Genomic DNA, 27,193 nt, shown 5'->3' on the forward strand with positions numbered 1-27,193 from the left:
TCGCATTGCAATCGCTTTGAGTTTTTATACTTTAAAACATTTTTTGTCACCTCAACCTCAACTCGGTAATTAAATGTAAATCTTCATTAATGAGACTTCATATCTATGCTATCAATATTGACATACACATTTCACAACTTACCGAAAATGAAGATTTATGCAGCATGTGCGAACGGTACATCTGATAATCGGCAGTTCACGCGATCTGAATGCACTTTAAAAGGTCACGCTGTCGACCGTGCTGCTGCCAAAGAGGTTCTATTATAGAACCTCTTTGGCTGCTACCAAAGAGCGCACGCATGCAATAGATCGCTGCACTTCCAGCCACGCACGCGCACGCATAATTTGGCGACGATGAACCCCGACGGTCGGGGACTGCGCTAGAAAGTGCCATTTTCTTTTTCTTTTTTTTTCTTTTTTTTTTTGTTTGTTCAGTTGACTTATCGTGAGGGCTCTCTATGGACTTATGTACCTTCTGTAATATCACCATGCACTTTACATGAGTAACGTACAAATGTCTCTAAGTAATGTATAAACTGATATAAGTTTTGTAGTTGTGTTGTGGTCCCCCACTTTGATGGCGATGCTCCGACTGTCTGACTACAGTTGACACTGACCATAATAGTTTGCCACTCTGCGATCTGTGAATGGCATATTTGTCTTAGTTCGCACACTCTATAGCGTCGAAGCAGGTAACATCAACAGTGGTACATGGTATTGTTATCATCACTCTGTTATAATGTATATCTTTCACGCGATACAAGGTTAGGCCTATGTTCTGCAGAGGTGGTGTGAATGGCTCATCTACTGTGCTTGCAATCAGACGCAGACAGTCATTGACAGTTTCCTTATCTCGCAATACGAAATTAAATATTAAGTGTATTTTGTAAAATTTGCGTAGCAGTACTATCATGATCGCTTAGACATGATTATGCATTAAGAGCGACCAATTCTTATCCGAAATGGACTCACGATCCTAATATAGGTTTTCCCGGTCAATTTCATACTTTTGTCATTCAAGTTCCTATTCCGAGCATTCGATTTCACGCATTCCACGCTCGCAGCACTGAATCAGCAATCAAATTCAAAATCCGGTCATTCGAATTCACTATCGGAGCATTCAAATTCACTCTCGAAGCATTCAAATTCACTATCGGAGCATTCAAATTCACTAGTGGAACATTCAAATTCACTATCGGAGCATTCAAATTTAAGAGAGGAGCACGCATTTCATCAATGAGCATTCAAATTCATGTCAAGCTGGCGACGGAATCTCGTCGGTCATTCAAATTCGTGAATAGGCAACCATGTTCCAATTAACTGCATTCAATTTAAAAGAAGTCCTGAATTTAGTTAGTTTGGGGCCGTGTATGCATGTGTTTCTCACTTGGCTTCAATATATTGGGATTTATGATGATTATTTATTTTGCTAGAGGTCCACCTGTTAATTGACAATTTTGAACTCGCGCTTAGCAAATAGGAATACACAGGCACATGTCCCTGGGATTGGACATAAAATGGACGTGTAAAAGAGTCACAACTCCGCACGTAAAAGATCCCACTTCATTTATTCATCGCAAAGAGCAAAACATCTAACTGGACCCCATATGGAAGACCAGCTTTTGCAGCTGAATATGGGTTATCCAGCCATCTTCTTTGATAGAAAATGAAACAAACAAACAAAAATTAGGCAATGTATAGGCCTACAGACGAGCATAATACGGAGGGTTGGTTGACACATTGGAGGAAAAAAAAAACACAATTTCGACTATATTGAAACTGATACATGAACATTTTATTCGTGTTGTTTGTTGTGTATTGCTGTCTTATTGATTTAATTTTGCGGGACTATGTGAGATCATTGTGTGTCAGTTTGTCCTAAATTGATGAATTGTCATCATGTGGTTTGTGTTGGGGCGTTGTCAGCATGCAGTATCATCAAGAAATATGATTACTAGTCGTTGTGTTATTTGGATGCACTGCTGATTGGACATTGCAATTTGAAATTTATTGAGATGAAAAACAAAGAATACATGAACAGAGAACAATGTAGAACATGTAAACAATCCTAATTACACTATATATATGCAAGCATTCATTGGTTGTGTTGGCCCTTTTTCCTTTCTTAAAAGTCTCCTCCATTTTCCTCGTTAAATTGATTGCACGAAGTAGGAACTTGATCGCCTAAAAATGAATTTGAACGCTCCAAACAAGCTCATTGGGACTATCACGTGACTATCGCATGAATTTGAATGCACGAGTAGGAAAGTCGGTGCTCGCATTTTGAAATTGAATGCCCAATCGTGAATTTGATTTGACGAAAACGAAATAGAACGCTCATAAATGAAATTGATCGCTCGGATTCTGAAGTTGAATGCCCCAATATTTTCGCGTGCGTGCGCTGCGTGAATTTGAATGCACATTAATGAATTTGAGTGACAAAAGTATGAAATTGACCGGGAAAACCTATAACATATACATGCCTTGATTTTGACAGCGCGATAGTCCTCCAAAAACAAAAACCTTTAGCGAGTAACGGGAATTCGTAAGCATTCTGTCCACGATAACTAATACGCGGGACTAAGTAAAAGGGACAAGTCATGACGATGTGACAGTCGTTTGCAATATCCAGTACGCCTGTTTTATAGTTGAAGGTGAATCACGTTGATACGTACACCGAGCAAAACTCAGGATCGAGCCACCTGCTATCGTTTTTTTTTTTAATTGTGACTTTTACCTCTTTTAATCTTTTACGACGTCGCATATCATACAGTTATCTCTGACGTCATTGTAAGTACATAACACCCACTGGATCGCTCTCATCACTTGGCCTACTGAATTACTCGTAGTCTTTGCTATGCAATGCATACACTTTTCATGTTGATTTTATGGTATACCATTGAGCATCATTGGAAATAGTTTACCTCGGATATTTTATCGTTGTACAATCTTGCGGTCCCCTTAACACACATACAAACACCCAAATAGAATGAACAACAACCAAGTAAGTGGCGGTGCGAAGTATAGGTGCCGCTGGGTTCGCATGCTTACAAACAGCCATACTCCCCTGAGGGTAATTATCATGAAGTTTATTTGATTCTGGAGTGCCTTGGAGTGAGACTATCGCAGCCGCACTCATTACGCATAATAGCGTATAACTTGCCACACTTAACCTAGTGCTTCTGTATCATATTTTCCCCATGTGATTGCCAAATGGGTATCTATGCACCCAGTTAAACTCAGCAAGAAAATGCTCATTACTCCATTGATCTCGATAAACGATGTGTCCCCATGGTCCCCCAGTTTGTAATCATATTCATATGGAATCATTATTTGTGCGAAGCTCAAATGCTTTTGCATTTCTGGGTCAAGTTTTGCTGTTGTTATGTGCTGGGCTTGTTTGTGTGTTTGTTTGTCTGTTTTTAACCTTGCACGCGAGGTCTTTTGACGGTACGTGAAGGAAGAGCTGCGCCAGATAATTGGGCCCTAGAGTCGAAAGACCCTCATAACTTTGCCGTTTTATCGCATTAATAGGAACGGAGGGAAATTCTCGAGGCGCATTTTAGATGAATCGCAAACAAGAAGCGAGAATAGCTGAGAGAGACAGAAAATAAGAGAGGGAGAGAGAGAGAGGGGGGCGATCAAATACTATGCTTTCACATAGCAACGGGACATCCGGGAACCCTGAAGATTCCCTGACTATGACGATGCTTTCAAATAATCAGGATGAGCAAGTTGCGTCAATCACTGCTGTAGGAATGAGTGTTTTGCAGTGAGGAAATGCCATTCTTGCTCTTGTATGCACTCATTAGTGACGTGTGGTGCAAAAATGCAGAGACAGTACAGTTATATCCCCCAGGTCTCGAGCCCTTTGGGGAAATACAACTCGTGACTGGTCGCCATACTGAACTGTGACTGACTTTAAAGCTCGTGGGAGCTCGTAGGCCTACTTTTCCGGAACAGCCTATCGGTATATTATATCAATCTCCTGCTGTTCCGGGGAATTCCGTAGCGAATGAAGCCATGATTGCTGAAAGCGGCGTTCCCTCCATCGTGCGATCCGTTACGAACGCCACAATGGGACATTCGTAACTGATCGTGGAAGTTTCATTCAACTCATTTGAAATTTCACGTTTGGATACGAGGTGATGCGAGTCGATACGTGTTCGTACGCTTGGATGCGATATTGTCACGTTTGGTCTATTTCAGGCAATACAATCTGTGACGATCTAGTCTCCCGTTCAAATACGATCTGATTGGATAGTACCGATTGAGTCCACGATTGGTACCAATAAATCAGTGTGGTTACAAAATAATTTCACGTGCAAGATGATGCAAGAAGCACGCTTATAATTACTACTGGGCTTAAAGGGATTTTATAATTTTGGCTGAGACCTAACTTCAAGTTCCTAACATCTTTTTTTTTGAGATAATGAGAAACCTCTTATGAAATATGAAAGAGCATGTAATTCCAAGAGCGATTAAACGTTTATTTGATGAAAATTGGTTTTGGAATAGCCGAGATATCAGCAGAGCAATCATAATAAAAGATGAGACGCACCTGTTTGTTTTTTTTAGAATCGCTTTGTTTTACTTTATTTTTGAATGTCTCAGTCATTCCAAATCCGATTTTTATCTAATAAAATTTGAATTCCTTTTAGAATGGTAAGCTCTGTAATATTTTATAAGTGGTTACTTGGTATTTTGCAAAGAGTTGAAAGCCCAATCCTCATCTCCACCAATACTATACCATCCCTTTAATGTGTAAGACTAGAATCTTAATCTTCCCTCACTCCGAGTGCAATGGCTAACTTCGTTCCATCGGGTGATCGCGTTCGCACTTTGGATGGTCGCCGTATAATAACGAGTAAAAGCCTAGTAATATATCGCGTAAAACACGCGAACATTCGTATATTTGCACTGGTTTATTCGCAAAGATTCGGGTAAGCTGGTCCCGATACTTCGTAAACAATAGAAGTCTAATTCTCGGACGCTCCTCCCGACCCTTCGTTATACATAAGGACATATAATCTACGACTAAAGGTCAGGTATCGCGATCACCCGACACGAACGCGATCACCCGATGGAACGAAGTAAGCCGAGTAGGCATTATCCTTTCTTCACATCATTACCAGTTGCCTTGTCTTTATCTTGACTTTCATTTTAAAAAAATCAAATAGCTGGGTTTATCACAGACTCCCATAGTATCAATTCAGGACTGCCCACTATTGTCACGTTAAATGGATCTCGTGTTACTGCAGCATAGGGTGTATCCACACACTGAATATCAGGGAGGAAATGAACATGAGTGGTATAGGTTCATTCAATTCTTCTCTTGTGGTAGCTGTGATTCGCCAGGACATCAGGAAGTAATGAGCTAGAGTAACTACAGAAATACTAAAATCATGACATCTCGTCACCATGTAATCGATTCTGATAATCTTTCGCCAAACAAACAACTCAAGTGTATATACGTCTCCGCAAATTACACTGGCTTGTATTTGAACTTTTCTAATGGAAACTAGAAATGACACTATGCAACACCCTCAACTTAACACTTCTGTATTATACCGATTCACTGCCGAAAAGAATGATGTATCTTGCATAACTTCACATCATGATCACCATTTGTGCCAAATCAGGTCTTCTTCTGAATCGCTAACACAGTGAAGAATGTCAATCTGCACGGCCTTTTCCTGATTCTACGGCCTTGTTACACTGTAATACCGCGGCAACGCAAATTTACCCTGTACAACTTTATATTGCAGCCACCATGTGTGTTTTTGTTTCTTATTAATCGAGTAAAAAGTGGAGAAGACTTTCAATCTGCAAGGTTTTATCCTGTTACCATGGTAAAGCTCTCTCCAGAAGTTTTTGAAAAAAAAAAGATGTGTCTGGCACAACCTTGCATCGAGTTTTTCATGTCTTCAGTTTACATTGAGCTCAACGTGGGTCAAATTTATTCTGAATCTTTTGAAAACTGGAGAAGCAGTTTGAATGGCAGCATTTCCTATAGACCGCCAATCCGCCCCGACCGACCAGCCGACCGACCACAAACTAATTTGTATATACAATGTTGTACACTTTACCCTCTTCAAACATCTTTTAGAGGGATTATGACCTTATCAACATGTGTTTGGGTAATCGTCCGTAACTGTGCCTCCCCTTCTTGTATGGAGATAGACATACACAATACATTTTCCATTATTCTTTTAACAGAGGATCACAGCAGAATGTAAACCTTATGATCAAATTTGTTGACGTGAGGGAACGACAATGCATCGCTGACAACAGTGCCTTTCGCACGAGACAGAGAGAAGGAAAGAAAGGGTCGGGAACAATTAATTCCCGGCACTCCAAGCGGCTGCCGTTGCCTATAGAGATGACTGCCGCAGCGCACCTGATTTTTTTGCAATTACAAAATTACCACCCCTCCTCCTCAGTTGTAATCACGTTGATAACTCGAGTGATGTTCGTTATTCCGACCGAAGGTTCGCTAATCCAAAATACATTGATTCAGTATAGTTAGATTCGTTAATGCAAACATTTGTGGAGTTATTTCGAAGATTCAGTTATAGTCCCAAGATGAAATAAGATTCGTCTATCCGAAGATGAAAAAAAAAAAGTTAGTACTATTGTTATTACAATGAACTGAACGGAATTACGAACCTTCGAATTAACGAATCTTCTGAATTACAAACCGTAACCGATAGCTCAATTGTATTCCTCTTCGGACAAGAAAAAAAAAAGCAAGCTGGAACTACGTTTCTGAAACAAGGACAAAAATAACGATAATCATCTCGTCCATGATTACAGCAAAACAGCGCCCCTCGCCCACAATGTGTTGACGTAATATTTGACACGACACTGTCGCTCCATAACATTTTAGTTCAGAATTTTTAAACTGCATTAACACTGTTCCCCATTTACTCATTTCATCTTACACAAGTGGGCGGCAATCACGAATTTCAATCAAACCAATCAAACCCTCAACTGAACAGTAGGCACAAGAACGCAAGCTTTTCTTGAAGGTATTAATGTAAGCTATGTGCCTCATTTCAGCTGGAAACACACTACTCGTACCTACACGAGTCCTTATCCGAAACGAAAGAACGTAACACTCTTGAAGTGATTGCAAATTTGATGAGATTTTATATGATAAGGACTATCTCAGAAACAGTTTATCTCTCTCCTCATATATATATATATATATATATATATATATATATATCACCATCTCTCTCTATCCTTTGTCGGGATATAGCTACTTAAGACGCTGACTGAATTCCAACCTTCAAGTTGGAATTCTTTGTTATGTTCAAGCTGACCGTTACTTATGAAACAGAGCGACAGAGGTTTTCTTAAAAAAACAAAACACGCACGCACACAGACACAAACTGGACCTTACCGAGAGATTTATGGAATTTCCACATGTCGTTTTAAACATGATATCAGTCACAGCCACCACATGCACGCTGCCAAATGTGATGACGTCATCCACTACCTCAGAACTCTCTAATGGAACTTTACATACCACGGGTAAATCTTCCTTACTTCTTCTTTTTTTTTCAGCATGAAATCAATAAGAGTGATCGGTGTCATTGTCATCAAATCATTGCTGTATTGTAGCAAGCTAGTAACACTGGCCTTATAGAAGGAAATAGATGTAGCTGCCAATTTTTCGACGAAAAACATTATTTTCATTTAAAAATTGCGTGAAAACCAACAAATGAAAAAAAAAGGTGTTGAAAACATACCCTCTCTAATGTTGTATGTGAGTAACATCAATTCTTATTGAAAGCAGTTGAAACAAGTGATTCTATATTTTTTCTTATTAAATTAGGTCCCATTTTGACCTACCAATTATTCAATTTGAAAATGGTGGGGAATTACCCTGTAAGGCTAGACTAAAAGCATAAACCTAACGATATTTTTGTTTCTCTGAGTATGTTTTGGGTTATGCTATGATGTTGTCTGTATCTTAAAAACAAAATGAATATGTAACGCAGGGTCACAACCACTGATCTGCATAGGAGGTATCTGGATATCTCATTGGCCAATCTCTTTGAAGCCACCGTGCATGCCGCCATCTTACCACGTACATCACCCAATTCAATTCAATTCAAGTTGAAAGTTGAAGTTTAAAGTTGTTGAAAGTTTAAAGTTGAAAGTTTAAGTCTACTGAAAAAACAAACAAACAAACTAAAAAAAATCTACGTGCAAAGTCCCATAGAGTGCGCCTGATAAGACGGAGGTGTTGACTCCAGTTGTTCGTACAGAGTGCATGGGCCACTTCTTATAGAAATCAGTGATCGTAACGCCGTGTCGGACTTAACGCTCTCAACATAGAATGAATCCTTTATGTTGAGTCGCAGCAGAGAGCACGTCATGTAAAGGACAATTAATGTGTGATATTTTTGTACTGCCCCTGATACCACGTTACCTAAGATGTGTGCTACTTTCGTGAGAAATATGAAAATAACTTGAGAATATTTTAAATGATATCTATTTCAGATATAGATTGTAAAACATTTCCACATTGATTATTTTTTTTAAAAAGAGAAAGACATCCAAACCTGATGACATGAATGATTTATTGAAAAGTAAATTATTCGATATTGATCAAACGCTTCATGCCTTAACTTCCTCCTCTACAAACTTCAAAATGTGGGGATACTTCGCGATTGAAATATTTCTGTGTGGTTAGAAGCACGTAACTATGTCGTTTTAAAATGACCTTCGTTGCGTTTGAAGCGCAATCACCTCCATTTCCTGTTGCATCTAAGCGTCAGAGCCGACTTTCGCACAGGTGTGTTTATCCCTTTCCTCCTATCCCTACAAAAAAAAAAGTCTGTTTTTCTTTTAAATTGCAACGTGCATATCGCGGGGGGCGCTTTGAGTCTTGGAAATGTATACCAAAATCAGACAATCAATCCTCGGCGACTTTGTGATATCAACTCACGGTATTGGTATATATGCCATCAAGTTGTTGACAAGCTGGAATCGTTACGTTCAGGCAACACAGATCAAGACCCCTTGATTTAACAGTGCAGGAGACAAAGGAAGATATAATATAATTGTCCCCGTTTCTGTCCCACATAACACGATTTACAGACCCACGTCTCCAGGTAAAAGTAATTCAGTGCAAAGCACGATCGTTAGTTTAAACCTACGTGCCTGATGACTTTCATGCTTATATAAATGTGACGGTAACGTCGCTACCTTTTGCCTATAAAGCGTGAAATGGCCCCAAACTACAACCATGAGCTTCGCCGCTATGATTGCTTTCGTACTCCCGACAGGTAATCAGGTTGAGATACAGATAACAGGTAACAAATTTATGCATCATTACAATGACACACATTCTGAGAGCATTGTAAACTATTTCAACGATCAATATGTGATCCACATTTAAAGAGAGCGAGAGAGGGAGAGATAGAGGAAGGAAGAAAGAGAGAAAGGAAGAAAAAAGTAAGAAAGGACAAGATGTATGAATGAGGTCGCAAAACGGTGGCCAAAGCAGGGGACAGCAGTAATTATATGGAATTCTCTGCCTCCATCGTGACGCAATATCCGATTTTTGAACTCATTTAAAACTAAGTATAAGTTCCATCTTTTGTCTTTTTATGTTGAACTCAACCTCCTGTTAAACATTCATATGCACACACATCTATACACTCACGTCCACACACAAACATACATTGAGTAATTTTGTGCTGTAGTCATTTTTGTGTGTACGTAATGGGTGTATCTACCTGTCAAGCCTCACAGGCTTTTACTGATATCACACATCCTATTTCATTTTTCTTTATTAAAATGGACTCTGTTTGTTCTACTGTATTTGATTGCTGAATTTTTTTTTTCTTAACATTTTTATACCTGTACATATTGTGTATATATGACTGCTTGCTATTTTACAATTGTTTATCTGAAGAATGAAATAAAACGAATGAATGAATGAATGAATGAATGAATTACTGACCTTTCGACGGCTGGCCTCCTCCTTTCTAACCGAGTTCTTCAGCATCTTCTCATCCTCCGTGAGGCTCATCAACCGCTTGGCGATGGAGCCGCAGCTGAACCCTAGCAGGAACACGGGGATGACGAAGAGAATGCCGAACAAGAAGAGGTTGTAGCAGATCCCGAACACCTTTCCAAAATCGGAAAAACGGTCGGTGCACACGAGCCGACGGATGGTGCCCATGTTGCTGTGAAAGTAGTAGCGGAGGGTCTGATACGGGTAGAAGTAGGGAGAGAGCAGGACGAAGGGGGCGAACCAGATGATGCCGATGGTGCGAAGAGCCCGAGATCGGGTGTTAAAGGACCGCGCCTTCAGTGGATGGATAATGACGAGATATCTGCAAGGAAACGAAAAAACAAACAAACAAACAAGAGGATCGAATGATTACAAGAGTGAGTTAAGATATTGCTTTTGCAACTGTGTTAATTATATTAATCAGAGTGCATGCATTGTTTGTTTAGAGTGGCCCTTCATTGCCAGCATTGTTTTCACAGAGAACCCTGAGATTACGATCATGGACCATCCCAAACGTTGGGCACCCACTATTCATACACTTTGGTCGAGATAATTATCCTTTTCGAGGATTCACGAGCCGGTCAGGATTCGAACCCAAGGCTTTTCTTTACGAGCCAAGAGCTTTAAAGGGGAAGGCTAGTAACTGATCAGTGGGAACCAGTGGAAATGCTGGGAGATGATTGTTCCAATCCTTATGGGATTCATTCAAGAGTTCATTGTATATCTATTGTTGTGTGAAAATGATTTGCTTCAGAATGGTTTCATATTCAAGTAATGTGCAGTTTAATGCTTCCAGGTTAGCGTCCCTGGTCAGTGACGGAGCATTAATCTGCACATTACTTGAATATGAGACCATTCTGAAGCAAATCATTTTCACACAACAATATATATACAATGAACTCTTGAATGAATCCCATAAGGATTGGAACAATCATCTCCCAGCATTTCCACTGATTCCCACTGATCAGTTACTAGCCTTCCCCTTTAAACATCATTCAACAGCGTTTTATCATACGGTATGATTACACAGATTTAATACGATGAACTGCTCGGGGCATTGTGGTACATCTGTACATTATTGCCCCACCCGGAGAGATCTCAACTCCGTGCTATGGCCCGAGGAGTTTGCTCCGGGAATCATGCCATGAGGTCGAGATCCCAAGGGGCAATATTAGTAACAATACACCTAATAAAAGCTGTATATATCTTTTCTTTGCGGAAAAAGAATTGAAAGAGATTTAATTTTTCCTTCGCTGCCATAGACGTTTGAATTACGATCGCGTCGGTCAAGGGTCATCTCTCGCACAATGGAAGGCAAGCGTTTACAGTATACATGCACGCCATGTATACGCACGTCCGTGTCATAACGCGTACATACCAATTAAATAGAGGGCAGTTAAATGCTATGGGGCGGTTTGATACTATAGGGCAGTCTGGGTACTATAAAACTACAGACAATTGTTGAATTCCTGAAGCTCATTTCAATCAATCAGAATCGAGGATTCATGAAATGCTGTATACATAATACCCCCGTTCCAAAGGGATTTTTCTTTCTCATTTGCCACTTGTCGGAAGCACAGTTTTTGCTTCGGCCACCCACCGAAGTGTATCAGATCGCAGTCTGATGAATCCGACACGTGTTGGTCGACTGTCACGTTAGTGTCAGACATGTTAAGCGTGATGCGACGAGACTATAGATTGTCCGATGAAGGAATTCAGCTCAGAGCTAATGCCCCCATTCCACAGATTTTTTTTTCCTCATCGGTCACCCTTCGGAAGCAAAGTTTGTTGCTTCCGGCCATCAACCGAAATGTATCGGATCGCAGTCTGATGAATCCGACTTGGTTGGTCGACTATCAGGTGAGTGTCAGACATGTCGCGCGTGATCCTCATCTGACGATCTTGCCTCATCAGATTACCATCCAACATGTCTGACACTGAAGACGAGTTTCCGATGATTAAACAGCCATCGGACAGGTTAACTTGAGTCTTGATTCTGGGGCCTTTTGGTGATCCTTTATGCGAGTCTCTGGAGATTGTCAGATCAGATTTCATAGGAACTCGTTGGAGCGCTGAAATTTTTACATTTTGGGGATCGCAAGAGACTCCGATGGTCAGTGGAATGAGGGCTTACATAGTTTATGACTACGTGTCGGATAAACGAAGACGAATCCATGAATTTCAATGCACCCATGGCTTTCACACCACGGTTCTACTTCCGGTATGAAACTTCCCGAAAATGAAATGATACAGTAAATACAAAAGATAAACGACACAGGAAAATCCGGGGTATGAAACATGTATAACGAGGCCAAAATCTTCATCATCATGTAAAGTTTGATTTTGTTTCAGTGTTTATCACCATTCTGTATTAAAAGCATTGTCCCTCATTTCACATTTAAAGTATTATAGAGACTTAGATTGTAACATGGATCATTCGCGTAATTCGCAGCTGGACATATTCAATTCAATATTCATATTCAAATCAAATTTTGTTTCCACTTTAACATATTTTCCAGATACAGTTCAAAATAAAAGGTGTAAACATGCATATATGAAACTATTCGTTCAAAATCATTGTATTATTGGAAAAGAGAGATCTTCGTGTTATCAAGCATGACATTTGCCTGTCTATGCACGTGGATATCATACCCCCATCCCTTCCTCATCAGTTACGCATGATCGCCCGGTTCCTAAAACAAAACAAATAAGAAAAATAAAGTACAGAATTATTCCTCAAAGAGCCATCTGTGTACAAACTTCAGATAAAATTAATGCGCTCAGATGATGATGATGATGATGAAAGCACACGCTTCGACCCTTCACGATGCGGGAACAAACCTCAACAGTCCATCTTCCCACCCCACTGCGGCTACGTCCCGTGTCGATTACGTTCTGTCATCCCAGCTTGCCACTCCCAGTTTTGGGGGCTATTTTTTTTTTATCTACCCGCTGGTGGCGTACCACAAAAGGTTGGGGAGTTCGTGGTGTGACGTAGGGGAGGCTGGGATTGGACGGGACAATGCCTCGTGGCGCCACGCTGCTGGATAGGATGCTGTATAGCTTTGGAGTTGGCATGAGAGAGCGAAAGCAAGTCCATGCACGAGGCATGCGTACACATACATCAGAAACACACACACACACACACAAACACACAAACACATGCAAAGACACACGCTTGTTTGTTGTTTGTTTGTTGTTTTTACAGTTTGACGATTAACGTTCGTCTGTAAATTGTGGCCAGCAACGAACTTTAAGAGAGACGTGAAAAACAAAACTTATATACAGGCAAGAGGCCAGTGCCTGATCATTTTTTTTTCTCAAAAAGACAGCAAGAGAGAAAGGAAGAGAAAGTGGGAGAGAAAAAAGAAGAAGAAGACGATGATGAAGAAGAAGAAGAAAAGAGGGAGAGTGAGGGGGTATCATTGCGAGGTGTAAACAATACAGTTGCGAAATGCCGATCTGCGAGCAAAAAAAAAAAAAAAAAAAAAAAGAAAAAAGGTGAACGCCCAATATATTGGCGTTATGCAAACACCGAGCAGTGAAAGACGAGCAGGCAAGACGCGTGAACGGCGCGGGGTAAAATCATGGCCAATGAATATTGATGTGGAATGACTCCATTCCTCCATTCCCGACGCTAGATATTCCCCGGCGAAGTTCACGGCCGACATGATTGAAGCCGTGAAGAGTCGCGCTCTCTCACTTACGGGATTAGGAGCTACAAAGTTAGCGTGAAAAAAAAAGAAAGAAATACAGGTCCATTTTTTTTTCGTTTTGGCTCAGTGCTTTTGTGACATACTCTGTTTGTCCTCTTATCTGGCGATGAAAGATTCGCGACCATTTTCTGCCAGCGAGACTGTGCTAATTGTAATTGCATTGTTAACCCTCTTTGTGCCACGTTTATTTCCTGTGTTTATTAGGTATTTGTGTGAAATGTGTGCACGTTTGACTCACTTCCACAGACAGAGTTAATCCGTAGATGGCAACTGATATTCAAATAGCTAATGCCAGTCTTATCTGCTCTCTTTTGTATGGCAATGGAACGAAAACAAAACAAATCAAAACAAAACAAAACAAACATCAAAACAGCTAAAAGCTTGCTTTGTAATCTTGTTCCTTTGAGGCCCGTCGAAACTGATGTGCATACCCGGCCACTGAGCGTCTAATTTAACACTTTGCTTTACTCAGGGATTTAGGTTTCATGAGCATCCAGTCATGGAAGGACAATCTATTATAATCTAGAGAAAGATCTTGGACTGAAAACTAAGATAAGAAAGCAGCAGAGCTGTAAATAATCAAGTGGATAAGAACCTTAAAAAAATATAGTACGACGAAATATTGCGCTCTTAGACTGATTACTCATATTCTTGTGCCCCGCATCACAGCACTCAAGGCGTTTGTACACAAACAATGAGTGGAAATGGATGGCACTGATGCCACTGTGGTTGAACGTCGAGTATGTGCGTCCTCAGGGGTGGGATGGCTGAATGTCTTCTCAGAAAGTGGATCGAGCGCATGTGCACTTTGTATTTTATACGTATGTGCTATCATGATGCTCATTATGTGTTTACATCCACATAATATATAATATAGAGAAGTATACGTATGTGTGTGTGTGTGTGTGTGCGTATGTGTGTGTGCGCACCGATTGCTGCTTTATCATACATTGTATGAGTAGGACACCATGCTCATCAACTTAGTTGCATTCACGTGTTCTTAAAAAAAAATGGATGTCTGTTTGCTTTGCTTTCAGTTTTATTAGCGTAATATTGTGCTTTTGTTCAATACCTCACTCCACATCAGCTTCACATCGGAGTAATTTCTCCTTTCGTAAGGCTAATCGCCCTTTTCATCGGCGATCGCCTTGCCTTGCCTTGCCTTGCCTTGAGAAATGCACGTCCGAAAACGTTTGACACTGATGAGGGCTGCACAAGAACACCTGAGACAGTCGGGTATCCTCGGCTGCTTAATGACTACACCCACTGACTAGCCGCCAAACAAGAAGTGCTGATTTCCGGCCATCCATCCCTACAGGGCCAAGCACCGTGAGGGCGTCGGGGATGATGAGCTGGACTCTACCCACTCATCGGAGCCGATTGTGACTTGTGAATATGACGTAAAGTTCAAGAGACATTCTTTCTTGTTGAAGGGGGGGGGGTTCAAGCTTTGATTATCGTTACGCTGTAAGGTGGTGATAGAACGAGTTATATAGATTCTAATGTGTCTGCGTCTTTTCGTCCGAGTCACAGCGCATTCAGGTTTCGTATCACGCCGTCATCAGACATTCTAGACTAAGACTTGAGGGACGTGATCATTGGTGGCTTCCAGACAGCTTATCTCGTCAGCTTCATGGTAATTCAACATTGTTAACCCTCAACAACCCGGCGAATTGTGCTTGGGACACCACAAAATGAGTGTAACTCGATTTCATAAGAGGGTAATAAAGTTCTGATCTGTCAAAACACGGTCGTATCACAGATGCCAAGCTCTCGGGCGAGAAGCATTCTCTGTGGACGATCGCCGCGGTACATTGCCAGCATCAATTTCGTGTCGGATTTCATCCGAGCTCCACAATCCACATTTCGCCCCGAAACACTGGTATGCTGCATATTCACAATGATAAAGCGCACGTGTCCGTTAGAGGAGGTAACAACATCATTCGCTCTTCCACACTGTCTTTAGAATACATGAGCGAGGCAATTTGTTCTATCCGCCGCCAAGGTCATCGGTTATCTACCATAATCTGGCTTGCACCGCCTGGATTCACCCACCACCCTTACCTCTGACATCACCTTCCAGTGACGCGCGCCTCGATTGATGTACTTCAATCAAGCAGGCACTTTACGCACGTCACTTTTCATCAGCTTTTCGTTTGCTTTCGTATGGCTGGCTGGCAATCTTCCGAATGTATACGGAGTACTTTGGTCGTTAAGGAAGAAAAAAAGTAGAAATGAAAACTAGATGGGAAATAAGACGACGAGAATTATGCCCGATTGCCTACCTGAAATCTTCATCATCGTACCTAATCACAAATCCCCAAGAAGAGCCGGCAAAGTCATGAGAAAATTGGAGATTTGAGTTTAAGAGATGGTTGCTCATAAATATTCAAACGGGCATGAATGCCTGGTCCACATATCAAAAACAAAACAAAACAAAACAAAACAAAAAAGTACGGTCCATCATTTGACAAAAACTTATCGCTTGCAAGACCCCTCTCAGCTTTCGAACAAGTTTTTTTTTTTTTTTGCGCAGGCTAAATTACTTCCCTGGCATTACTAGAGACTATATGTGAGAACCTTTACTGAATTGAATCCATGTGATTGTCTAGTTTTATACAAGGGTTTCAGTACTTCATTTACATCTGGTGAAGTACATGCTATACTTAGTAGGTTCGCACTCCATTTATATTTTTTAAGCAAATACTCTTCGATTAGCAAATGACTTTAATTTGTAGTACTTTGTAGTACTTTGTAGTACTTTACATGGAAATAAAATCCTTCTGAATTGAAAATTAAATTGAATTTAAATGTTAGATGAATGAAGCGGGAAATGTTGAATAATCGTGCGCAAATATGAAGTAAAAATACTCTTACAGCATGATTGATCAAAATAAATTACGTTACATCATTAAAAACAAGTCTTGCAGAGAAAAGTTTCACATTCATAAACAGACATTATCGTGAGTTACATAGTTTCATAATTACACTTACTATGGCAATGACAAACATTTTCACAAATGGCCCATGCAGTTGGTATACCACGAGAGCCAAATGAATCTGTACGTGTTCTCTGCAGTAAATATGACTGTAATCACCGATATATTTCGTATGACGCGGAATCTATTTCCATGGCTGGAATTTCAAACTTTAACTGAACGAATTGTCTTAATGCGTAATTAAGTCGTGATTGCATTCTTTATTGGGACGACTAAGGAAGCATAAGAATATTATTGTGACTTTATGAAAAAAGCTATAATTTCGTGGCGGCTTTAGCGTTAGATCAATCTCACTTCCTCGAAAATAATATTCTGTTCGATCAAATTAGGATTCAGGTGACCTTTGCCAAACAATCAAATATATTATCAAGGGATCTGCAGTCTTTGTACATTGTTTCCATACAAAAGAAGTAACATCGACATAGAGAAATATATTGTTCCATGAAACACACGATTTTGTTGAGCATGTGTCTAGATTATGATCAGGCCTGCGTAATAAGAGCTCTTTGTTCATTGCTCCTCTGCTTTATGCTTTTTCTGCAAGTGGGTCAATAAGTAGACTCTCCGATTAACGCGATCTGCAGAACAGAAAGCATCAATGAAATCCGTGTCACTTCTTGCAGCTGACTGTCAATGCTTTCAGCAACAATGATTACTCTTCCTAAACGTCAAACGCCCTCCCCAAATACCACCCCAGCCCGGGATGGTAAACCACTCAATGGAAGTGTTTCAGAATTGCAATTAAAAGAAAAAAAAGGGGGGAAATCGATCTATCATCAGCAAAGCTGGCGATGTGTTTTTTTTTCACTCCTCAATGTCTGTGAGTAGGCATCGCTTTGCAATACCAAACCTGTCGACTGATTGTTTTCGAAGCTGTCCCGCCAATATGCGGCCGTGTTGACTGGCGTTATGCGACCATGAAAATATAGCGCCTCCGTGGTGCGCGCGCCACAGCGGAATATATTCATATCCGTGGTAGATCGTCTGCGCGTGTGAGTCGGAATTAATCAGATCTCCGTTTATTGTTTCGATATTTTCTTAAATGTCCATAGGAATTCATCATATGAAATCTTGGTCTTAATTTCAAAGACCACATTTAAAATCAATAAACAAACTCGTTCGCTGTCGTGCAAGTCGTGATTTCAGCCTGATGCATCCTAGACACAATTCTTCTTATCGAGCGATCCCATGCGGGTTGGTATACTTATTGTTTTTGTCATATTAATTTCATAAACTCTATGATTCACATAATCGAGCGGGCGTAACTGAAAGAGATTTTGGCATGTAAATGGATATTTAGGTATTGCGCTGACATTTGCTATACTGTCATGTATAGTCTCCCCTTGGCGGCGGGGTGAAATGATGGAGTTGTCAGGAAACTGAGCTTTGGGACACAATTATGATTAATTGCAACATTAGGTGTTCTTTGACATTTAAAGTGAGCTGTGTCGATAGTTAGGACAGAATTCATATCTCACATGAAATATGATTCTCCTAAATTGCTTCAACTACCTGTATAGATACTCAAGTAACAAATTGATTGGGGCGTTAGAATTCAACTCATTTCCGTTTGCCGACAAAAATCATAAGTCAAGTTGTTCTTCTTTTTTTTTCAGTTGATGATATTATCTTTGATATTGAAAGTCGATGAAAATGTACCATATAAATAAGATGACTTCAAGCGTTAACGAAAAAGTGGCATGATGAACAAAGTAGCCAGACCCAATAAAGACTGAACGCTTTGTGTGTGTGTGTGTGTGTGTGTGTGTGTGCGCGCGCGCGCGCGCAGATTAAGTATCTCATAAAGAATGCTTGTAACAAACCAATTTTTTAACAACAAGAATGCACCTTTCTTGATGCGCGATCTCAGCTTTGAACGATGTGCACACCATTCCTATAGTCAATCATTTTCGCGCCCTCTCTTGTTTGCTCAGCAAACTGAGCTTGATGATTTGAGAGGACGTGTGTAGACCAATCCGGTTTTAAAACACTGTAACTTATGCCAGCCATCACTGGGGTGCTTCCAACATTAGAAGAAAAGATGATTCAACAGGTTATGCAATGAGTCAGGTACATTGCTCTGTCAGTGCATAAACTAACTATTGTTATGCATACCGAAGGCCCCCCCCCCCTCCCCCTCCCCCTCCCCCCCAGTTATGGCTGATATAGACATGAGCATGAAAAACAGCATCCAAACCGAATCGGTCTATACACGCAATGGAACATGGTCCCTTGATAAGACTTTTTTTTTTAATTGATTTTGTTGATTTTGTTCGTTAAAAGATCAGCTTGACACCTTTTGGGCGTTACTCACATTTCCATGGCCGTTTAAGTTAAATCTTGCGAATTGCTAACAACAATAATACTGATGCTTGTAACAATGTCATATGAATATAAATACATACATACATACATGTATATCTATATCTACATGAAATATATACTAAAGTTATCATTTTTAAATGCATTGCCATGTAATGTTTGCTGTTAGGGCTTGTATGGAAGCAAAATAGATTCAACGGCATTCAGCATGATGATTCTAGTGGGAAATGTCTACTATTGTCGTTCTTTCCGATGACTCACCTCAAAACAATTTTTATTTTCAACCGAGAGAGATTTCATCTTGATCGAAGTTGATACAAAAATATTCAGAAAGTGAGAATAAATTAAATGGGATATAGGGTGCCTTGCACGGTCTTTTCGCGAATGACTTGCCATAAATGATTAATATGCTTTTCAGTTGTTGTTTTTCTTTCATTTTGGTCACAATTGTGTTCATATAGACACCCGACATTTAGACGTCTGGGTAAAAGTTTTTCCGAAAGAAAATGCTACTTGCACAAACAGCCTAGTGACTGCATCCATAACCTTTCCTAAAAGTAATTTCCCCAAAACAGCTAAACGGGTCACATCTTTACTGGCAACATTTTAATCCATTATTTTTATGCTGTATGCAATGACGAACATCATAGCATAGCACTTTTCTAAAGTGACCAGGCTGTCCACAGAGAACTTTGACATGTTCACAATACATTACATGAACAAAAACATCATGAAAAAGCGGCATACCGGTAATTCTTAATACCTACATATGGCATGGGTTACAATAGATCCCATCCAATTTAACGTGATCTCATTTTTTTTTCTTCCCGTATTCTGTTGCCGATTTTGAACGGAAGCACAAAACAAACAAAAAAATACGAAAACATCTCGCCAAACCAAATGATACTGCGTGTAATCGCATTAAACACGATAGGATATTTCCCTTCCAAAGTTCAAATTTCGTGTTTTGCACATCTTCTGGCGGCACGCATCGGCTTTTAGATAAAAAGTGTCTGGGTGCCACGGATATTATGCATTGAATATTATATTACAAATATTTACGACGCAATTAACAGCCACTACAATTGTTTTGTCACCATGACAAGATGACAAAATTCTACCGAATTCTCCTGTTCTCATTTACAACACCTTCGGTTATTATTGATAAGAGCATCACTCTTCTCCACTGGAGTCGTCGTCTATCATCCTTGTTTTCCCTAGACCTTACAACCCCATCATTGACTGAATAAGGGGCTTTTGTTAGATGGCAATATTCTCGCAGCTTTTATACACTTCGTCCGTAAATGGTTTAGAGATATACGTCAAAACGTATGAAGGACAAAGACATGTATAACATAATGTAGCGTGTTACCAGTTTGTATTGAAGTTTCACGAGCTTTGTAATTTGATCACGGCATATTTGCTGCCGTCAACGATGTCTCTCTCTCTCTTTATGTGGCTCCAGATGAGGGACTTGTATATTTCTTGATACAAGATGAAAATACGTCGGTGCTCTCTATTTTACTGGAAATCATGTTCATGCTGCAGCTTGTCAAGGAGTAAAGGGAAAACAGCGACAGGTGTCCAAATTCGAGACTTAATTGTCCATTCTTGTTAGCAAACCTGAAGGATATTTCTTGCGGATGAAGAAAGAAATAAGGCAGACGATACGCCATGCCTTCTGGGATATCAGACTTTATACACCATGCGGCCAATCGATTCACTTTGCTCGTGCAAAATAAATTGCTGTTAATTTGGATACTTGGTGGTGTTGTCCGTTCAGTGCTGACAAGATGGAAAACGGAGAGTGGTTCTGACGTAATAAGCGCTTCGGGGTGGTAACGATGGCTCCGCTGTGGAATTCTTTGCGAGCCGAATTTTCTTCCTTTCTTTTTTTTAAGCTGCCAAAGGATTCATGCAGCTCCTTTTACTAATCGTTGACTCGTATAGGGAGAAATGAGTGTGTTTGTTTGTTTGTTTGCTTGCCTGAATATAAAGGAACATCACATCTAGAAGATAAGAATGTTATAGAAAAGATGCACAATCACTGGATTTTACCCCTTTTTCTTTCAAAAGTAACGTCAATTTTGAACTGATAAGAGAGCGCCTGGTGTATTTCTTCCCTTCCCTTTCTTTTCTTTTCTTCTTACGGCGTTACTGAATAATGCAATAATGCCACGCACAGATCCACAGATTACTTAATGGGTATCTTAGTTTCCAACAGTTCCAAATAATCAACCCCTCTTCTCTATCTCCTCCTGTCTGGGATAATATGTTTGGTGCGTCTTTTGTATGTGATCAAATTTGACAGTAGGCCTAGTCACTGTGAGCATGAGGTGAAATATAGGATGAAACTGGGTGATTCTGTGGGCGTTCTACACGTTCTATATGTTCGTTACTGATCAAGACAGTGACGGAAGAGCGATTTGGTAATTCACTTTGACAAGATTCGCCATCGTTATATGCAATATATATCTTGGTGCTTAATGCATTCATCGTAAAGCCTCCCCAATCTGAATTTCCTGAAATTACTTTCCCTGACATCAAACCGAGTTGGCAAAGAATGGATGACGAATGTCTGAAATGGGTTGTGGGCATTCTCCATCAGGCTAAAGAAGATCCGAGGAGGAGGTGGTCAGATGAGCTTTGGGGCGATTTGGGCTCAGTATGAATGTCGGCGATACTTCTCGTATCGCATTCGGCTTGAATACATTAACAGAAGTGGCGAAAAATTATACAATAATATCGATGGTGATAATAGTAATGCTGGTGTCGTCCAATGCGCCATGTCTGTCACACAGTCACACTCCTGAAGCAGAAAAAAGTGAGTTCTCTTTTTAACATTGCTTCATTAGGAAAGAGCCATAATTGGAAAGAAAAACATAAAAGTTACTAGAACAAAAGAGTTTTGAGGGTTTTTTTTGTATAAACTCTTTGTCTTTTTACACATTTCCCAAAGGCCCTGCCATAATCGCATTGAGTGCTGCTTTTATCACGAAGGACATTGTCCAAGAATGTGCATGGCCGGGGAAAATGATCCCATGATTTCCGGTTTAAAAATCCAGAGCCTTGCTTACTCTGCCACGGTGCTCAAACACTTGTTTGAGATCCAGTCACCGTAACGCCAATATACATCAATCTCCACCCATATAGGGTCTAATGAAGTCTGTCACATCCAAACAAACGATTTATTTTATCTCTTTACAACACTACGGAACTTTAATGGAGTATGGCGCTGTAAGAGTCACTGCATTCGTGACTTGGGTTGGCTTTGAAGAAACAAGCTCGATGTTTCCGTAATATCAATTTTCTGCGTATGCGTGTGCGTGTGTCCATGTGTGGATTTTTAAAAATAAATTCAATCACTTATTGTCGTAACTGCATAATGAATGAGATGTCGTCAGACTTGTTTTCTGTTCTTAGTAAAGTTTTCATGAGGAACTATTTCTTTTTTCTTTTTTTTTTTGGAAAATGTTATGCGAATTGACATCAGCTATTCAAAACTCAAAGACAACAACGCAAAGAATACCATCAGCTGCTGCCTGTACGCATATCTGTCGGTCTCTTTCTTCCTTCCCACCCCCCCCCCCCTCTCTCTCTTTCTTTGTAATTCGATTTTGCTGTGTTATTGAGGGTTGCACTGAGCTCTTGAAGACATGAAAGTATACATCCAAAAATTATCAAAAAGATTTCGAACGTCAAGTCCTTTCTCGAGATCTTGGAGACAGAGTGCTACTTCTTGTCTAAAAAATTGGGTGGTGTTCCAAAGCATCGAGAAATTAAAACGTATCGTCAGGTTTTCATGACTTGCTGATTTGGTGGTATAATTCTATGTATTTATGATGCTAGAGTTCATCTTTGATTAATGAGTTACCATGGTCTCTGCGAGGTGTGATTTGAATTCATCCGAAGACTTTTGTTTTATTGTCCAGCAAAGATACCTTGTTTAAATGGGAAATTTGGAATGGTAGGTTGTATACTATGTCTAACTCTAAAGAAACTTACAAGTCAATTCTTGTTGACATGCAAGAAACTCAAAATGTATTGTAAAGTAATCTCATGCTTAATTTAAAATATTTGTTGAGATTTTAATTGATATTTATCAAAAAGATAATTGTCATTGGATGTCATATATGTACCAGAAAAATGAAATATAGTAAACTTTACTCTGAATTGTGCTCAATTTATTGTTGATTGGAATTATGTCACAGAAAATGATGAAGAAAATGATTGCTTTTCAATATGATTTCTTAGGTATAAGATTTGACAGCAAGATTTCATATCAGTTTAAATTGCAATCAGTCAATATTTGATGAAAGTGGATTAAGAAGAATACAACACTATTTCAGCTGGTTACATTCATTTACGTTTGTTATTTTTTTTTTCTGTCAGAATAATTATTCAACGTGCATTTGGTATATTTGTGGATGACGTGAAATGTGAAGTTTCATGGAAAATAAAGTTCCTCATATGAGGAAAAGAGGGAAAAAAATTGTCTGTTTTGCTGGAATCAGTTGCTGCCAATATTAAATGTCAGTACATCAGATCTTTTCTTGTGTGTACAGCTGGTCCGGCGAGTGGTCGCATTCAATAAGATAGTTTGAATTTCTCAAGGTGTATGTGCTGCCGTAGTGCTGTTCCACAGATTACTACTATGAATAGTCTGACAAGCACATCATACGGATAGTATAGACCCTATTTCATGTCGACCGAAAGCGCTGATCTTCCTGATCGCCGTTTATCGAGTCATTTTGATTACGCCAAGTTACACTTCTGAACACAAAGTATAGAAACATCTCATTGGTCATCAATCAAATGCTTACTAAACGATTATTATGATAATCTCTGTAATGTTAATATATTGGATAAGGATGGTGGTATTAATGATAATGATTTAACTGATAACATCCTGTTTAACCTTTGAAGAACAGAGAGAAGCCGTGTAGTGGAGAACTAGAACACGCACACAGATGTTACTGTTCAGGTCTGGAATGAAAATCCGCGTCGGCAGTGCGCCCGCGTACTCCCCGGGGAACACTCCGGCTGGCTAACTATTTGCAGGTTCGTGTGTGCTTTTATCATGGAGCTACATCGTTGGTCCGTGCTTTTAACTAACTCTCGACTCTCAACTGAGCAGCTAACTGTTTGTTTCGTGTGTGTGCGGTTTTTCTTTTTGCATTTTTTTAAAGTGTTTGTTGTTGTTCTTGTTCTTGTACATTTCCTCAGAGAAGAATGACTGTTAACAACTCGTAGTCCTCTTTATTCAATGGCATAGCAGAACTCGAAACATAGGCTTTCTCCTTAAAAGCGCATTCCACAGTACACTCCTTATTTCCATTTCTATGATTCCATAAAAAACAAAACGTTACTCTGTAGGAAAAACCTCGCTTTCATTTGATAAAAGCAAAGTTTCGTGATGACATATAAAAAAAAAAATCAGAAAAAAGGGGATGAATGCATCTTAATGCCAATGCCAATTTACATTTCATGGAAAAATATTGCGGTAACTGTGTCATGGATTGTAGCAATCATGATAAAATGAACATCGTATAAGGGAATTGGACCAGGAATGTACATTTTCATCTTCGAACGAATGGTTGATCACGTGGTAGATAAAATTACGACAATGTAATTGTAGGACTTTATCTTGTAGAGAGGTGAGACAGGACCGGTCTCCCCACACCCCACCTGCCCCCCCCCCTTTCTCTCTCTCTCTCTCTCTTTCTCTCACCCTTTCTCTTAGACGTCGGTGGGGCTGTATACACTACCGAAAACACGGGATAAAAAACATCCTCTATTTCTCACAGATGCTGACAAAATTGATTTTAGCTGAAATTGGACACAGGCGTGCATCATCCTGAATGCCATCTCGGGGTGAAATTTCATCACGCTATTGTGCGATGCCAAAGAGTTCTACCAGCTAAGAGGATGGTAAGTCCCATTCCCCCCCCCCCCCCCCACCACCACCACCACCGACTGGATATTAACCAGTTGTCTCCGAAATATGCTATTTCTGGTAGTCTTAGCAGAGTGTAGGATATTTGGTCTTTGTATATAGCACACCCTAATCCCATATGCAGTGGCTTAATACATTGCAGCGACCCTTATTGGAAATAAGGTTTCAAACTTGTGTTTTTGCAAAGACATAGCATTTGGCACATAACGTGACCACAAGGCAAAGACAAGAAAAACAAAAACTCACAAAATAAGGATGAAGTAATCATTATCCCATGCAATCGTTTAAAGGACACAAAGCCGCGGACGAAAAGCGTTAGTTTAAAAAAAGCGAAAAGAGGCCGAAAAAAGAGGATGTACTGGTGGTAATTTATCAAAGGATAATCAAAAGGCCAGCTGTGCGAAAGGTTTTAAAATGACGTAAACCAAAAATGGGTGAACTCCGAACGGAAATTACAAACAAAGAAATTGACGATTTTTGTAAAACCTGTTGAGAGCCGTCGACCAGGCGATCGTATCTTACCGATCAACGGATATCGCCACCAGAGTCCAAATGCTGGTGAATATGAAAGCAGGCATGACGAAGGCCGTGAAGGAACACAGGACCGTGTTGAATATTGAGTAGTCAATGTCCGCGCCGTATTCGACAAGTTTGAGTGGCATGACGAAGGTGATGACGAGGAGGTCGCTGACGGCGAGACTCACGATGTAGAAGTTGGTCGGCGTCCTCATCGATCGGTGTGACCACACGACTCCGATGACCATGGCGTTACCGGCCATCCCGAAGGCCATGATGAGGAGAAAAAGGGCCACGAAGATGGTGTGGACGCTGGCTAGCTGCGTCAGGTCGCTGTAATGACCGTAGAACAACCACACGCAGTCCGGAGATCCAGAGAAGCACCGCGTTTCGTTGCCGCCATCGTCTGCTACGACCTGCGTGGTCGAGTTCGCATAGACGATAAAATCGGACGAGATGAAGCGTCCCCCTGGCGTGGCGATGCCCGATGGGTAGACAGGCGAGGCGGTTGTCGATGATCCATGAGCCATTTGAACTGTTAGCCTGCTCCTCCACCATCCATCAAAGAGAACACAGACGTTTGCTGATTGCTAGTCTATGCTGCACTGAATCCCAGAGTGTTTCACGTACGTCCTTTCGCCTTGACGCCTGGTCCGACACTAACAAGCTTCCTCTAATTTTGCGCGCGTCGCGAACTCCCGACAACTTCAGAGTTAGCGAGTGAGTGAAGATGAGAAAGAGTTGGGGTGTGTGGTTGTATGTGTGTATTGTTTGTGTGTGATGATACATGCGTGGGTGTGTGTCTGTGTCTGTGTGTGTGTTTGTGTGTGAGTAGAGGGCGATCACTATACAGACAACACTGAAACAAAATAATGAATATTTATGGTATCGGCTCGTCCATCTTGCTACATATTATTCTCCCTGATTCCGTTCCTTCTCTCGCTGAAATATGACTCGTTGATGTTTATCTCCCTTTTTGTTTTACTGTGAGGTTAATCATTAGTTGTGATTTACGTTACGTGCGTCAGCACAGTGCAATATTATGTTAAAGGGGATCTTTCGACACAACGATACTCTTTTTATTTTTTTTTTTGACTAAGTAGTAAGTTCTAAATTGATCCGCTAATGTTATGGCACACATGCCTACTTTGCATGTGGTTTGTGTGGAATTCAAAAAAAGTAATTTAGGTTAAATCTTAACAGTTCTGCTGTCTCCTGCATATGAAGAATACATTTTAGATAGAGACTTAAACATCTTGAATAGCCACTGCATACCTAAAGTTTCACAATTCTTGATTTCTCATTCATGTTGATGCATATGGTCCGGAAACTCGAGTAAATTCGAGTACGTATAATGTAGCATACGCTCATACGTGCACAATACAAAGAAGATTTTAAGAGTAGCGAATATATTAACCATTCCCATATCAGCAGCAGACGTTACATTCATATTGACATATACATATTACGACAGCATCTTGTCTGAATATGGTTAACATGAAAAAAAAAACGCTTTGTATACTCCGTACCAAATTAAAAGATAATCATATGGAAAACTACTGTAAGAAGTAGTATCATATTGAAAGCCAATTTATTGCTGCTACATTGATTTAATTATTTAATTGATTCATTTGTCACTATCTATGAA

At 40.2% G+C, this 27,193-nt stretch overlaps 1 protein-coding gene across 1 annotated transcript in view; it reads right to left on the minus strand.

Moving 5' to 3' along the window:
- Positions 1-26,075, minus strand: part of LOC139729129 (uncharacterized) — a 41,462-nt gene extending 15,387 nt beyond the window's left edge. The window contains exons 1-2 of the mRNA XM_071640060.1: positions 25,552-26,075; positions 9,983-10,358 (exon numbers count right to left, since the gene is read on the minus strand). Coding sequence (XP_071496161.1) covers positions 9,983-10,358; positions 25,552-26,075 — 900 coding nt within the window. The remainder of the gene's footprint in view (positions 1-9,982; positions 10,359-25,551) is intronic.
- Between the last annotated feature and the right edge of the window lie 1,118 nt (positions 26,076-27,193).

Source organism: Diadema antillarum, unplaced genomic scaffold (genome assembly GCF_040938485.1).
Source record: "Diadema antillarum isolate AM-2024a unplaced genomic scaffold, OU_Dant_1.0 seq00000218_RagTag, whole genome shotgun sequence".
NCBI lineage: Eukaryota > Metazoa > Echinodermata > Echinoidea > Diadematoida > Diadematidae > Diadema > Diadema antillarum.